Source organism: Acinonyx jubatus, chromosome B1 (genome assembly GCF_027475565.1).
Source record: "Acinonyx jubatus isolate Ajub_Pintada_27869175 chromosome B1, VMU_Ajub_asm_v1.0, whole genome shotgun sequence".
In the NCBI taxonomy this organism is placed as follows: Eukaryota; Metazoa; Chordata; class Mammalia; order Carnivora; family Felidae; genus Acinonyx; species Acinonyx jubatus.
This window is the reverse complement of record NC_069382.1, coordinates 201,212,096-201,226,938: the sequence shown is the minus strand read 5'-3', so window position 1 is coordinate 201,226,938 and position 14,843 is coordinate 201,212,096. Positions and strand designations below refer to the sequence as shown.

The window sequence follows — 14,843 nt, the reverse complement described above, 5'->3', positions numbered from 1 at the left end:
CAGGCCTCCGGTGGCCGTGACGGGGCCGCTCCGCACTGCCGTCCCGCGTGACAGAGCCCCGTGGGGCAGATGGCCGCACACTGGAGGCGCCGGGCGCTGCCCCCCAGGCCGCGTGTGCGGGGCACGGCTGCCGTCTTTGTTCGCGGCAGGGATGGCACTATTATTCAGATATCTCATTTAGTTTTGCCTTTCCAGTGAAAATTATTAAACAATTTTTTTTTTTATTATTAAGGTTTATTTATTTTTGAGAGAGAGAGAGACAGAGCGTGAGCAGGGGAGGGGCAGAGAGAGAGGGAGACACAGAATGCGAAGCAGGCTCCAGGCTCTGAGTGGTCAGCACAGAACCCGACGCAGGGCCCGAACCCGAACCCGAACCGTGAGATCACGACCCGAGCCGAGGCCGGACGCTCAACCGACCGAGCCACCGATGTGCCCCGGAAGTTCTAAACACATCACACGACGCCATCCCAGGTCATCAGAAAAATGCTTTATTCAACGGCGTTACTTCATTCCACGCAGATGCGCGCACGAGCATGTTTACTGCCTAATGCACACACGCCAGAGCCGAGGGGGCCCGGAGGGCCAGGCCGGGGACGGGAGCTCGTTCACCTTCCGTGCGGGACTCCCTCGAGGCCAGCAGACCCTGCGGGAGCATGGACAGCCGTGACCCAAGGTGGACACGCCCGGGACCGCCACTCACGTCTCAGCCACTCACCAAAGCGCCGCGGCACGACCATCAGGAACGCACAACGCGTCGCGTCTGCTTCTGCCACACACGCGCGCGTGCGGGAGAAGCAGCTGCCCTCGGAGCAGGGCACACTTGCCTGTGTGCTGTCTCTGCAGCAGTGCGGAGATGCTGATGGGCTGCCTGGGGGCCGCTGCCTGGGAGCCCCCCAGGCTGGGCGAGCCCCCTCTTCCTGCTTGGCCTGGGGCCTGGGGCGCGGGCACCTGGGACAGCCCCTTGCCGGGGACAGGCAGCGGTGGGACCCTAGGAGTAAACCCGACAGACACAGAATCCTCAGCGACAGGGCCTCCCCGGCCCCCCCGCCCCCCTCCCCCCCACCCCACCGCATCGACCACGCCCCTCGGAGCTTTCCAGTTCTTCGGTTTTAAAAAGCAAAGCATGAAGCGGTCTACACGACATAACCCTGCTCGGAACACACGCAGAGGGGTTTAAGAAGCAGTACACAAAGGTCAGCGGCATGAACTACAGTGAGTCAGGTGGTGGACACCTGGGGCGGGGACACTACCTGAGGGCCTGGGGCAGCTCCCTGTGACTTGGCGTCGGGCCGAGGGGCTGAGGGCCGGGGCGGGCGACGCTACCTGCGGTGGACAGGAGCAAAAGGTGAAGACAAACACAGAGGCCCATCCCTCTGCCCTCGGCCGCCCCCTGCCACGTCCCCGACCTCCCGCACCCACACCCTTCCCGACCGGGCGGACGCACCCACAGGACTGGAACGGAACTCCTGGGATCCAGTGCTGTGGCCCCCATGCCCGGCAGCTGCCCAGGGCACACCCGGACTGGACCGCCAGCCCCGCAGAGCTTCCGCCCGACACCGAGCTCTGGGCCGCAGGCTGGGCTGGGGAGGGCACCCGGGATGCAGACGGCTCAAGACATGTGAGGAGACCTGCTCTCTGTCCTACTCTGTCCCTGCTCCTGTCACTCAGAACCACTGGCAGGGAAAGGCACTTTCACCAGCTTCTGGCTCTGAGTCCCTTAGCCCCAGCACCGGCTCTGGTCTCCGCCCACACCGCCAGGCTCCCGAATTCCTGCTGACATCCTCCGTGCTAATAAGAAGCTTCTTTGAAAGATGCAAACAGCCCCTGGCACGCATTAGTCACAGCAGAGAGCAAATCTGAAGACTACTACTGTTTAATACCCGAATTCCTTTGCATCCAAATCTTGGAGAATTTTAACAGAAGAATGGCAGGGAGAGCAGGGAAGACAGCATTTAGGCTCCCCGTGTTTCCTTTCACAGTGAAGAACCCGGATCAGAGAGGGGCAGCGCCTTTCCCAGGGCCGCACGGCCCACCCAGTGGCCAACAGGGACCTCGTGTCTCTGCCCACCGGCCATGCCGCAGCACAATGGCTGAGACCAGAGACGCAAAATGACTCGTTACTTATCTCCTGTGTTTTATGATGGTTTGACACCACGGGGCCTTACTTATTCTGGGAAGACCACCCCTCCCAGGGCTAGCTGACTTCCAAAGAGTAACGATTCGTCTGTGAGCTGGCCTGTGACATGAAATCTGAGTGCCCAGAGGTGCTCCCCATCACCTCCCCGCTCTGCCCTACCCCCATCCCCAAAACTACTGAAATGATCCCAAGTAGCCAATCCCAAGCCGTCCTCACTGCCCACCACTCCTTCCCGTGAAGACCAGCCTCCCTGCTCCCTCTGCCCGAGGGCCCCTGTGGGGTGTGCCCGCCTCCGGCTGCCGGGGCTGTGAGGAAAACCTTGTCTCCTGGTGGGCTGGCCACACATCTCATCAGACAAGTCCCGGGACATTTTAACCCCGGTGCAACACAAACGGTAATGGCAGGTTACGTGCTCAACACGCTACAGCCCACGGAGAGGGAGTCTTAGTTACTCTTTGCGGGACTCGTGGCGATGACGGTTATCAACAGAGATGAGGGAACCGAGGCCCCTGGAGGTGAACTCACAGGGGTTTGGGGTTGACGCCCCGCACGCGGCAGGTGGGACCCTTGTGACACACGGGGTCTAAGCGGGAACCCCGGCCACGCGGGAACTCCAGAGCAGGGCACGACCGAGCACTCGGGCGCTGGGGCGTATCCCCTGCTTCAGCCCTGCTGGGACCGGGCGCTCAGACCAAGGCTCCCCTACCGACAAGACGGGCAGCAAGTCAAGGCCCGTAGCTCCTGTTCCAGAAAGCCATGCTGTTCAATGAGGTTAGAAAGATTTCCATTGGCAAACGAGAAATTGGCCGTTTAGAGAGGACAAGTTCCCTTATCCAGAATACGGAAAACCTCGTCGGCCTGTGGCGGCAGACGGACGAGACCGCGCTGTTTCCTGAACGAGGCACCAACGTGCCACCGAGGCAGGTGCTGGCGGGCGGTTGCTGAGGGGGAGGGGTCCCGGGTGGCGGGGAGCAGGGCGGCTGTGCCCGGGGCAGGGGGGTGCTCCCCGCTCCGTCAAGCGCGCTCGTGGGGAAGGGGCCCAGGCTGCGCAGAAGCCGGGACCAGCCGGACACAGATGTGAACCCCGGCACGGCCAGCCCACGGGGGCAGCCGGCAGCCACACGTGGACCGGGTGGTGGCACAGCAAGGTGGGGACAGCCAGGGGCGGGCGGTGCCGAGCCGGCTCCCGCACGAGAGACGAGATCGTCTTAAGACGACAAAGCCGGAGGGCTCCCCGCTCGAGGAGGAAACCAGGGCGGCCCAGGGCAGCATGACTCAGGGCCGACTTCTCACCAGGTGGCAGCAGGAACCTCCATGGGCTGGAAGCGGTGGCCCCCGGAGCCACGTCCAGGGAAGCGAGCCTCTGAGATGCACACGAAGTGAAGCCACTCAGACGTGGACAGAGACCGGGAGAACCCACCGCCAGCTGCCCTGCCTTACGACGACAGCGCGCTTCAGGCCAAAGGGAAAGGAGAGCGGCCGGTAACGAAGCCCCGGAGGTGGTCAAGTAAAGGGTGTGTATGTGTGCCTTTGTCTCAAGACCTTCAAGAAATGGGAGTTTAAAATCATTCGCGTGCTGTGTTCCTGGGTAACACCTGTGGACGCCGTATGCGTCCCCACAGCACACGTGGTTATACGTCAATGAGACGCCACGCAGCGGGGGAGGGGTGTCGGGGGACAGTGTTGCTGAATCTCACCACAGGTAAGTCAGCTTTCACGTCAAGTACATTGCGATGGGCGCAGCCTAATTCCTAGGCAATCACGGAAAATAACACGTTGCCGGAATATCAGCCGCAGAATCGAACGTGTGTCGATTCAGTGGGCTCGGCCACCCTGACACAGCACCCCAGGCCGGGGCCGGGCTTTACCAGCGGACACGGTCCTGGAGGCTGGCTGGCGTCCAGGAGGGCCTGTCCCCGGTTCCCCGCTGGCATCTTCTCTGTGTGCCCTCACCGACCTCTGGGGCGGGGAGCCAGTGAGCTCCCCGGTGTCTCCTTTCTTTGTTGCTGTTTTACGGTTTTGTTGACATAAATACAACGTGCTTTCCCCCCCTTTTTCTGGTGTCTCTTCCTATAAAGACACCAACCATATCAGACTGGGGTCCCACCCAAGGACCTCATTTACCTCTTAGAGGCTCAGTCTCCAAATACAGTCATGTGGCAGGGGGTTAGGGCTTTAATGTGAATTTTGAGGGGAAACGATCCAGCCCATAGCAAAATCATACACTAAAAATATTTAAAGTGAAAAAGGCAGTTAAGGAGATACAGACAACAAATCCCAAGACATACATAAAATAATAACAAAATGGCAGACATATATGCAAACATACTAATAACTGTGTTAACTATCAGTGGACCAAGCAGTCCAGTCAAGAGGCAGGGATTTTAAGAATGAAACCAGGCAAGAAGGAAAACATCTCATACTATCTGCAACAGGCACACTTTGCATTCAGACACAAATAGGCTGAACGTTTTAAAATGGGAAAAGATACGCTATGCAAACCGTCACCAACCTAAAAATTAAATGAAGAAAATCCCACCATCAAACATAATTACTGAGGCAGGAACGTATCAGTAGAAATGAGACCTGTACGCTGAAAACCGCAAAAGATCCCTTGGGTAAATCAGAGATGCGAGAAGCGAGGAGACGTCACCAACAGATCCCGAGACTCAAAACTCTTAAGATACCAGTTCTCCCGCAAACTGATTTGCAGATGCGGTGTAACTGCTATCAAAATCTTAGCAGGATTTTTTGGTAGAATTTGACAAACGGATCTTACGATTAATGTAAAAACGCAAAGGACCTAGAACAGCCAAGATTATTTGGGTAAATTAAGAACAAAGTCAGACGGCTCCCACTGATTTCAAAATTTACGGTAAAGCAAGAGTAAGAAGATGGTATTTTGGGGGCGCCTGGGTGGCTGAGTCGGTTGAGCATCCGACTTTGGCTCGGGTCATGATCTTGTGGTCCATGAGTTCGAGCCCCGCGTCGGGCTCTGTGCTGACAGCTGGGAGACTGGAGCCTGTTTCAGATCCTGTGTCTCCCTCTCTCTGCCCCTCCTCCGTTCACGCTCTGTCTCTCTCAAAAATAAACATTAAGGGGCGCCTGGGTGGCTCAGTCGGTTGAGCGTCCGACTTCGGCTCAGGTCACGATCTCACAGTCTGTGAGTTTGAGCCCCACGTCAGGCTCTGGGCTGATGGCTCAGAGCCTGGAGCCTGCTTCCGATTCTGCGTCTGCCTCTCTCTCTGCCCCTTCCCCGTTCATGCTCTGTCTCTCTGTGTCTCAAAAATAAATAAATGTTTAAAAAAAAAATTTAAAAAAAAACTTAAAAAAGATGGTATTTTTGAAATGTTTAAGTAATCTCTATACCCAACGTGGGGTCAAACTCATTACCGTGAGATCATGAGTCACATGCTCCACCAACTAAGCCAGCCAGGCATCTCCAGGAACACAGTATTTTGATTAGTGGAAGAGAATACAAAGTGCAGAAGAATACTTTGACAGGACTGACCAATTAACTTCAATTTTGGACTTTTTATATGCAGAATTACAACAGACTTTTACGTATGGATCTTGTATCCTACAATCTTACCAACCTTGTTTATGATTCCTAGTATTCTTAAAGATCCCTCATGATTTTCTGCACACAAGGGCACACCGTCTACAATAAAGACACTCTACTCATTCTCACCCAACCGATGTGCCTTTCACTTCCTTCTCTGGCTTCCCTGCACCGGCTGGAGCCCTCAGTGGATGTCGGACAGGAGAGGGGCTGTGGACCAGAGGCATCTCACCATGTCCCCGGTCTCAGAGTACAGCATGATCCCTCTCAACAGTACCTGGTCAGCTCTGGGCTTTCTGCAGATGCCCTTTACCTGGCGAAGAGGTTGCCTTTTATTACATGTTTCTTGAGAGTTTCTACAGTGAATGATTGTAGAATTTTGTCAAATTATCTGTTGAAAAGCTCTGATGTTTTTTAGGTCCTTTACTTCTACTAGTATACTAATTAGTCGATCTTCAGACGTCAAATAACCTTGAATTCATAGGATAAATCCCACTTGGTGATGGCATACAATCCTTTTCCTAGGTTGCTAGATTTGATTGCCTCATATGTTTTTGAAGAATTTTGTATCCATATTCATAAGGAATACTGCTCAATTATTTTTCTTGTGCTGTCATTGGCTTTAAGATATTGCTGACCTTATGAAAACTGGAAAGTGTTCAGTCCCCTCCTACTTTCTAAAAGAACTCATATAGGACATTAGCTCATTAAATGTCACATAAAATTCACCCATAAAGCTATTGGGAAAAGGGCTTTTCTTTATGGAAAGATATTAAAATTACGAATTCAACTTCTTGATGGAGGTCCATCCAGATTTACTATTTCTTCTTGAGGTAGTTTTGATAATGTCTTGATAGGAATTTATTCATTTCACGTAAGTCATCTACTTTGGTAGTACAGAAGTATTCACAATATTCTTATAACCCTTTTAATATCTGTAGGGCGTATAGTGGTACTCCTGATACTGGTAATTTGTGCTTTCTTGGTCACTGTAGGTAAAAAGTTTACCAATTTTGCTCATCTTCTCAAAGGACAAGCTTTAAGCTCCACTGACTTTTCTCTGAGAGTTTTCTATTTTATATATTTCAAATTTATTTCGTTGTAGTTAACTCCCTAAGATGGAAGCTCACTGGTTTTAGGTCTCCTTCCTTTCTCATGCATTTTTTTTTTAATGTTTTTTTTTTTAACTTATTTTTGAGAGAGACAGAGCAAGTGGGAGAGGGGCAGAGAGAGAGAGGGAGACACAGAATCTGAAACAGGCTCCAGGCTCTGAGCTGTCAGCACAGAGCCCGACACGGGGCTCAAACTCACGAACTGTGAGATCATGACCCAAGCCGAAGTCAGACGCTCAACTGACTGAGCCACCCAGGCGCCCCTCTCACACAAGCATTTAAAGCTATACATTTCCCTCTAAGCACTGCTTCACCTGCATCTCGTATATTTTGATATGTTGTATTTTCTTTCATTCATTTTCTGGTGTTACTAGCGATTTTTTCTCCTTGATCCATTAAAAGCTATAATTGTGTTAATACTTGTCTTATTATCAGATTTTCCTTCTGCTGACTTCCAATTTAACTCCACTGTAGTCTGAAAATACACTTTACGTGATCATGATCCCTTTAAAGGTGTTGGGACTTGTTTTGTATCCTGGTATGTGGCCTACCCTGCAGAGTCCCCCTTTGCCCTGGCAAGGAACGCACGCTGTGCTGCTGTCAGGTGGGGGACAGTGCCATTCACGTTACTGGAGCGGGGAACTGAAATATCCAAATCTCAACTGTTGAATTAACCATCTCCACTTTTGTCAGTTTCGACCTTATGTACTTTCCATTTTGGTGTGTCTACACTAATAATTATTACGTCTTCCTGGTGTGTTGACCCTTTAATCATCATGAAATGCCCTTCCTGGTCTCTGGTAATATTTATCTTAAAAAACCTGCTTTGTGTGATGTGAAAATAGCCTCCCTAGCTCTGCACTTGCTATGCCTTTTCCCATAATTTTTCTATTTGTCTCCTTGAATCTACAAGTGTGCCTTCTGTCAGGGTAGCTCTTGTGCCGTCTGACAATCTCCGCTCTTCCACTGGGGTGTTTAGCGCGTTCACATTTAATGTCGGCCCCGATGGATCAGATCTGTGTGTGGCCACGATGCTATTTGTTTCCTTTTACCTTCCTGGTCTAGCTGCCCCATCAACCTCTGAGAAGAGAGCACTGAGATCTCTAAGACCGAGTCTATTCCTTTCCTTCTCGTCTGCTTTTGCTTCGTTAATCGCCTCTGTTGTTGCATGCGTACCGCTGAGACGTCGCTCATCTCCAGAAACGTCCTTTGTCCAAAACCACTTTGTTCGTTATTCACACCGCAGCTCCAGCTCATCTGCTTACTGTCCACACGGTGCGGTTTCCACCCTGTCCTCCGCTTCCTTGCGCTGCTGGATTACAGGCCTCCGGCAGACAGCGCGTGGCTACAGCTTCTCCACCCGGTCTGACGAGCTCTGCCTTTTCATCGGTCTTTAGTGTTCGTGATGAAGGGAAGCACTGATAGGATCTGGTTTGTACCTATTCTGCTATTTATCGTCTACGGTCTCATGTGTCTTTTCCCTTCTAGTCTGCCTCGCCTTCTTTCGTGGCAAACAAATGCCTTTTAATGCAATATTTGAATTCCTCTCGACTTAACTGTATCTTTGAAGTCATGTTTGTTTGTGTTTACTTGAAACAAATCGACTTCCAGGTAAGGCTGACTTCATTCTGCTGGGCTGTGTCACCTCTGCTCCGACGCAGCCCTGTTCCCCGCTCTGTGCGTACCGCCCCAGGTGCTGGTTTGTTGTGTTACATTTGCCACTTCCACCAACTCAGGTCTGCAAAATACCAGAGAATGAGACCCTGTTCCCTCCAGTCCCGTCAGTGTGTATCCTCCGCTCAGTGCCTCCCATTGGATTTCCTGTAGGGCAGGTCTGCTAGCGACCCTTGTTTGAGTTACTCTGTAATGTGTTTATTTTGTCTCAACTCGATTTTTTTAATGTTTATTTGAGAGAGAGTGAGCGTGGGGGAGGGGCACAGAGAGAGTATCCCAAGCAGGCTTCAAGCTGTCAGTGCAGAGCCCGATGTGGGCCTCAATCTCAGGAACCGTGAGATCATGACCTGAGCCGAAATCAACAGTCAGAAGCTTCACTAACTGGGCCACCAGGCACCCCTGTTTTGTGTAAACTTTTAAAGGAGAATTCTATTAGATACAGAATTCTTGGCTGACCCAGGCCTGGGGGGTCTCTCAGCCTCTGTTAGAATTGAAGGTCTATAACTCTTAAAACTGCTGAAGACAGAAAAGACAAGGAAAGTGACTGAGACACAGCGGCTGTATGAGATGCAGGGTATCCTCACAGGGGACTCTGAGCCCGAGAGCAAACAAGGCTTCTCAATGGTCAAGGGCAGAACCATGCTGACGCTGAGCTGCCTGCAGACTGTGCTGGTGCTGTGAGCACCCCTGTCCTTTGTGGGGGGGCTGGGGCGCCATGCCTGCAACATGCCCTCAGTGGTTCAAAGAAACACGGACTATAAAGGGTAGGCAGCAAATGTGGCAAAATCTTAACAGTTGGGGAATCTGGGTAAGGGGAACAGGGAGTTTCTCATACTTTTCTTACCATTTTTCTGTGTGTTATTTCGGAAATATTTTCAAAACAAATTATAAAAATACCAGGTTGAGACACTCATATTACAATATATCTCAAAATACACTGTAAAGATTTTGGAGAAAGATAAATATTAAGAACTAGAATAAAATGATATAGGTATGGAAAAAATCTGTCCAAACAGAAATCTGGAAACAAACAAAAATTAACAGATTTGAGAACATAAAAATGTTAAGCATTTATGGCACAAAAACAGACACTCAGATCAATGGAACAGAACAGAGAACCCAGAAATGGACCCACACACGTATGGCAAGCTAATCTTGGACAAAGCAGAAAAGAATATCCAATGGAATAAAGACAGTGTCTTCAGCAAGTGGTGCTGGGAAAACTGGACAGCAACATGCAGAATGAACCTGGACCACTTTCTTACACCATACACAAAAAGAAACTCAAAATGGATGAAACACCTCAATGTAAGACAGGAAGCCATCAAAACCCTCGAGGAGAAAGCAGGAAAAAGCCTCTTTGATCTTGGCTGCATCAACTTCTCACTCAACACGTCTCCAGAGGCAAGGGAAACAAAAGCAAAAATTAACTACTGGAACCTCATCAAAATAAAAAGCTTCTGCACAGCAAAGGAAACAATCAGCAAAACTAAAAGGCAACTGACAGAATGGGAGAAGATATCTGCAAACAACATATGAGATAAATGGTTAGGATCCAAAATCTACAAAGAACTTATGAAACTCAACACCCCAAAACCAAATAATCCAGTGAAGAAATGGGCAAAAGACATGAACAGACACTTCTCCAAAGAAGACATCCAGATGGCCAACAGACACATGAAAAGATGCTCAACATCACTCATCATCAGGGAAATACAAATTGAAACCACAATGAGATAGCACCTCACACCCGTCAGAATGGCTAACATTAACAACTCAGGCAACAACAGATGTTGTGAGGATGCGGAGAGAGAGGATCTCTTTTGCACTGTTGGTGGGAATGCAAACCGGTGCAGCCACTCTGGAAAACGGTATGGAGGTTCCTTAGAAAATTAAAAATACAACTACCCTACGACGCAGAAATTGCACTACTAGGCACTTATCCAAGGGATACAGGTGTGTGTTTCGAAGGGACACATGCACCCCCATGTTTATAGCAGCACTATCGACAACAGCCAAAGTATGGAAAGAGCCCAAATGTCCGTCAATGGATGAATGAATAAAGAAGATGTGGTGTGTGTACATATATATATATATATATATATACACACACACACACACACACACACACACAATGGAGTATTACTTGGCAATCAAAAAGAAGGAAATCTTGCCATTTGCAACTACGTGGATGGAACTGGAGGGTATTATGCTAAGTGAAATTAGTCAGAGAAAGACAAATATCCTAAGACTTCACTCATGTGAGGAATTTAAGATACAGAACAGATGAACATAAGGGAAGGGAAGCAAAAATAATATGAAAACAGGGAGGGGGACAAAACATAAGGGACTTAAATATAGAGAACAGAGTTGCTGGAGGGGTTGTGGGAGGGGAGATGGGCTAACTGGGCAAGGAGCATTAAGAGGACACCTGCTGGGATGAGCACTGGGTGTCATATGTAGGGGATGAACCAGTGGAATCTACTGAACTCATTATTGCACTGTATGCTAACTAACTTGGATGTAAATTTAAAAAAATAATAAAAAAATGTTAACCATCTAAAATTTTAAAAAATCAATGTAAAATTAAACAGCAAATTGGATAAAAGATGGCTATCCTTCATCTTGAGGATTTCATACACATGAAGGACAAAAGGGAAAAAGAGATAATTCACAGTCAAAAACAAGAAATGGCTAAAATGAGGACACTCAGGATCACAGTCACAGCATGAGGACCTGTCCCTTCCAGGCGCATGGGGCAGGACACGCATGAGGCAGGCCCCCCTCCGCCGTGTCACTTCTCGATTCTGATTGATACATCTGGAAGCATTTAGGATGTTCACTGTGTTCCCTTTGGAAACATGCGCCAGGGAGAGGACCCAGTGAGGTCCGGGGTCCCACAAGCCCCTGCCCGGATAGTGAGGGGCAAGAGGGGGGAAGGGCGCAGCCAGGCTGGGCGGGCAGACCCCAGGCTTCTGTACGGAAGGGAAGCGGGGCAGGAAGCTCCCATTCGTGCGGCCTCCACGCCTGAGTCCTGTGAAGGCAGATGAGACCCCCACAACCACGTGGGAACAGCACACGTGCCAGGGCCTGCAGGCCCTGCCCTGCTCCCCACAAAGGTGAGTGGCAAGGCAAGAGCCGACACCTAAGGGGACCGCGACCTCGGACACCATGGAAACACGGCATCAACGTGTGTCATGAGTTCTCACTGGGGTGTGACAAGGAGCTCGATCCGGGGGAACTGGCTCAACTGGGAAACTCCATCCATGGTGGTGGGGGGTGTGGGGAGGGAGAGGGGAGCCGCATCGCGAGCCGGATTCTCTAGAAGCTGGCACAACAGGCCTGAGGGGAGCTAGGGCAGGGAAGGGGGCTAAAGGCAGGGAGGGGGGCTAAGGGCAGGGAAGGGGGACAAGAGGCTGTGAGCAGGGTGGACACCCAGGATGGGGTGCCGCTCAGGCGTGAAAGTGCCGCGGGGAGGCCCCTGGAGCAGGTGCTGGGGGCCCCAAGCCCACTTGGCTGCGTGGGTGGCAGCAAGAGGCGCCAGATGCGACCACGTAGCCTGCCTGTGGGCCCTCCTCCGAGGCAGTTGCTAGAATATCCCCTCCAGCAAGAAGCAAAGGTGAGGCGGAGAGCAGAGAAGCAAACGGGGTCACACATCACGAATGTGAGGGTCTCCCTCACGGGCCTAAGCTCAGGGGCTTGCTGAGGGCATGAAGGCGACAGCAGAGGGGCCGGGCGGCGGGGGGGGGGGCTCACCCTGCTCCCGCTGGGAAGGGGCCTGAGCCTGCGGTGGGCACGGGCACTTGCTCTGGAAACCCACTCGTGACTCCCACACCCGCCAGGAAGGGACCATCTTGCCGAGACGGAGACATCTTGCTGGGACAAGAGTACTCGTGAAAGGTCCCCAACGGGCCCAGCAGCCACACCGTTTTGGGGAACAGGTCACTGCCCACGCTGACTTCGTGGCAGGACAGCACTGCCCTGGGTGGGTTCCACTGGGTTCCCTTCTGTGGCAGGCAGTTCCGTGGCATGTCCGTTTGGGGCAGGGGACAGGGACCCCCCGCTTACCCATGCGTCCATCATGAGGCGGGCTGATCAGAGAGATTCTTGCCGGGCCAGCCGTGACCTCAGGCTAAACGTGTAGAAAGAAAACAAGTCAGTTCCTGGAGCTGCCTGTTCCAAGGGCCAGACCCACCCCATTTACCGCGAACCACCGGCTCCAGGCGCACAAGGGCAGGGTGCCCCCCTCCGCTCCCCAGCCCCAGGGGGCTCGCAGCAGCGGGGGGGACGGGGGGTTGCTGCACCAAGTGCTTCCAAGAATCTCAGAAGAGAGGAAACGTCAAGTCCTTGGCTGAGGTCAGGAATGTTGAAATCCCACACAGATCCTCATTTTGGGCTCATGATCTCGTCACCCTGCGCTCCGGTGTTGACGGGGTGTTCTCGCTCGCAGGGAGCCAGCTCTGGCCGACCCGGTTGTGTTCCCCAGGGGCGCCCCCCCCCGATCCCTGAGGATGGCACGCTGGCACTGTCACTACTGATGGGGGGCCTCCTCCGACCACAGAGGCGATGCCAGGCGTGCAGGCCAAGCGCTCCCTTCGCTGCCATGGCCGTCCTGGTCTCACTCCCGTGGCCCCTGACAAGCCCGGCTCCCCCCGGTCTGTCTCCAGACCCGGCCACCATCCCCTGTGCCCATCTTCCCAGTTCCCACCCCGGCACACCCACCCCTGCGGCCCCCTGCAGGGTCCCCTCTGCTACCCCAGCCCCTGGCTCACGCCCACCAGCAAGCCTCAACCAGGAAGGACCAGTGAGTGCGCTTAGGTGGAGACACTTCAGACAGCGCTGCCCCGCGTGGAGGGCGTGTCCATCAACTGCCTGTTCACGCCCCCGACAGCTTGACAGCTTCTGGGTGAAGCATCCCTCCCGGCCACGCGTCATGTGACAGTGGTGGGCTCGGCAGCTGTCCTCCCACGGACTAGAGCTCTGGTCCCACCACACTTGGTCCTTCCCATCGGCCCGTCCCCCCTCCCCCACCCCGGGGTGCCCCCTCCACAGCCACGGGCTGAGTCGGGGTGCGCAGATGTCCCGTGCGCCCCTGCCTCCGGCCCTTTGCACCTGCTCCTCTCACGGTCCCGACCCGCACCTCCGTCCGGCCTGCTCTGCACATCATTGCCATATGTGCCCCCTGCGCGCCAGCTCTCAACAGCGGGCAGAGCGTTCGCAACTCCAACAGGAGAACTCGGCACAGTGCGACGGCGAAAGTCACTCCGCTGAGTTAGAATCAGGTAACTGGTCTCTTCTCACCTTGGCTTCTACCAGCAAGGGTTTCTATTTGCTGGGTCAGCTCTCGAGGCTCCTGTGTCAGGGAGGATCCAGTAACAGGTGAAGAAAAAGGACCTGGAGACACGGCCGGCCGGCCGGCCGGGCCATGCAGGCACAGGGCTGAGCACGGGCTGCGGTGGGCACCCTGGGTCCTGGTGAGGACCCGTGCTCTGGAGCACGACCGGGAGCCGCGGCCTAGGATGGGTGTTCGCAAGGGCCCCACTGAGCAGAGCAGGGCAGACCCACCCCAGGCGGCACAAGGAAGCCGAGACGCCGCACGGAGGCGGAACACGCCAGGCTGCGCTTTGCGGCGTGGACCACAGAGACCGCAAGTGGCAGATGTCTGCGAGGAGGGGTGTGTTCCACGTGCTGCAGGTGCTCCCACGGGGGCTCCCACGGGGGTTCCCGTAGGTGCAGCTTCGAGGCTCTCCCTCTATTCACAACTTGCTCACGGAGAGTTCTTCCTGCCAGAGAGCAAATACTCTAGAAAGATCTAGCACTTCCCGGGTGTCAGGAGAGTATGCAAAACTCTGAGTCCAAACCTCCCCTCCAGGGTGTCTGCGGTCCGTGTCCTGAGGCTGCCCCCCGTAGAGCAGCCCCACGTCCCGCTGGTGGTTTCGGCGCATCCCGGGATGCCGCGTGGAAGCTGCCGGTTCCGCGTCTGTCAGCACTGTGTTTCTGCGTTCCCGATGGCTGACGTGTTTCTCTTCGGGCTCTCCCTCAAGTCGGTTCTCACACTTTACCGGCCCCCCTCGTTAACGCGTGCCGTAGAGCAGGCCTTCACTGGATACCTGTGAGTTGTCATTTCCCTGCTCACACCGGCCAACCGTCCCGGGTAGGAAGCTGCAGGCCGGTGTCCACGTCTGACAGGCCATCGGCGCCCTGTGCACCTGCAGGCTGTGTGTCTCTCACCTGCTCTCCCAGGACCCCGGGGTTGGCCAGGGCAGCAGGTGGGAGGGGGACAAGGCCCTCTACGGCCCAGATGGCTGACCCCAGGCTGCTTGTGCCAGGCATCCTGTGGTGGGCGTGGCACCTTCTC

The 14,843-nt window shown here is 53.4% G+C and overlaps 1 protein-coding gene across 1 annotated transcript in view; it reads right to left on the bottom strand.

Annotated features, from left to right (window-relative positions):
- Positions 1 to 467: 467 nt before the first annotated feature.
- RNF212 (ring finger protein 212) overlaps positions 468 to 14,843 on the bottom strand; it is a 37,337-nt gene continuing 22,961 nt past the window's right edge. Inside the window, exons 9-11 of the mRNA XM_053217732.1 lie at positions 12,554 to 12,617; positions 1,251 to 1,323; positions 468 to 988 (exon numbers count right to left, since the gene is read on the bottom strand). Coding sequence (XP_053073707.1) covers positions 712 to 988; positions 1,251 to 1,323; positions 12,554 to 12,617 — 414 coding nt within the window. The 3' untranslated portion in view covers positions 468 to 711. The remainder of the gene's footprint in view (positions 989 to 1,250; positions 1,324 to 12,553; positions 12,618 to 14,843) is intronic.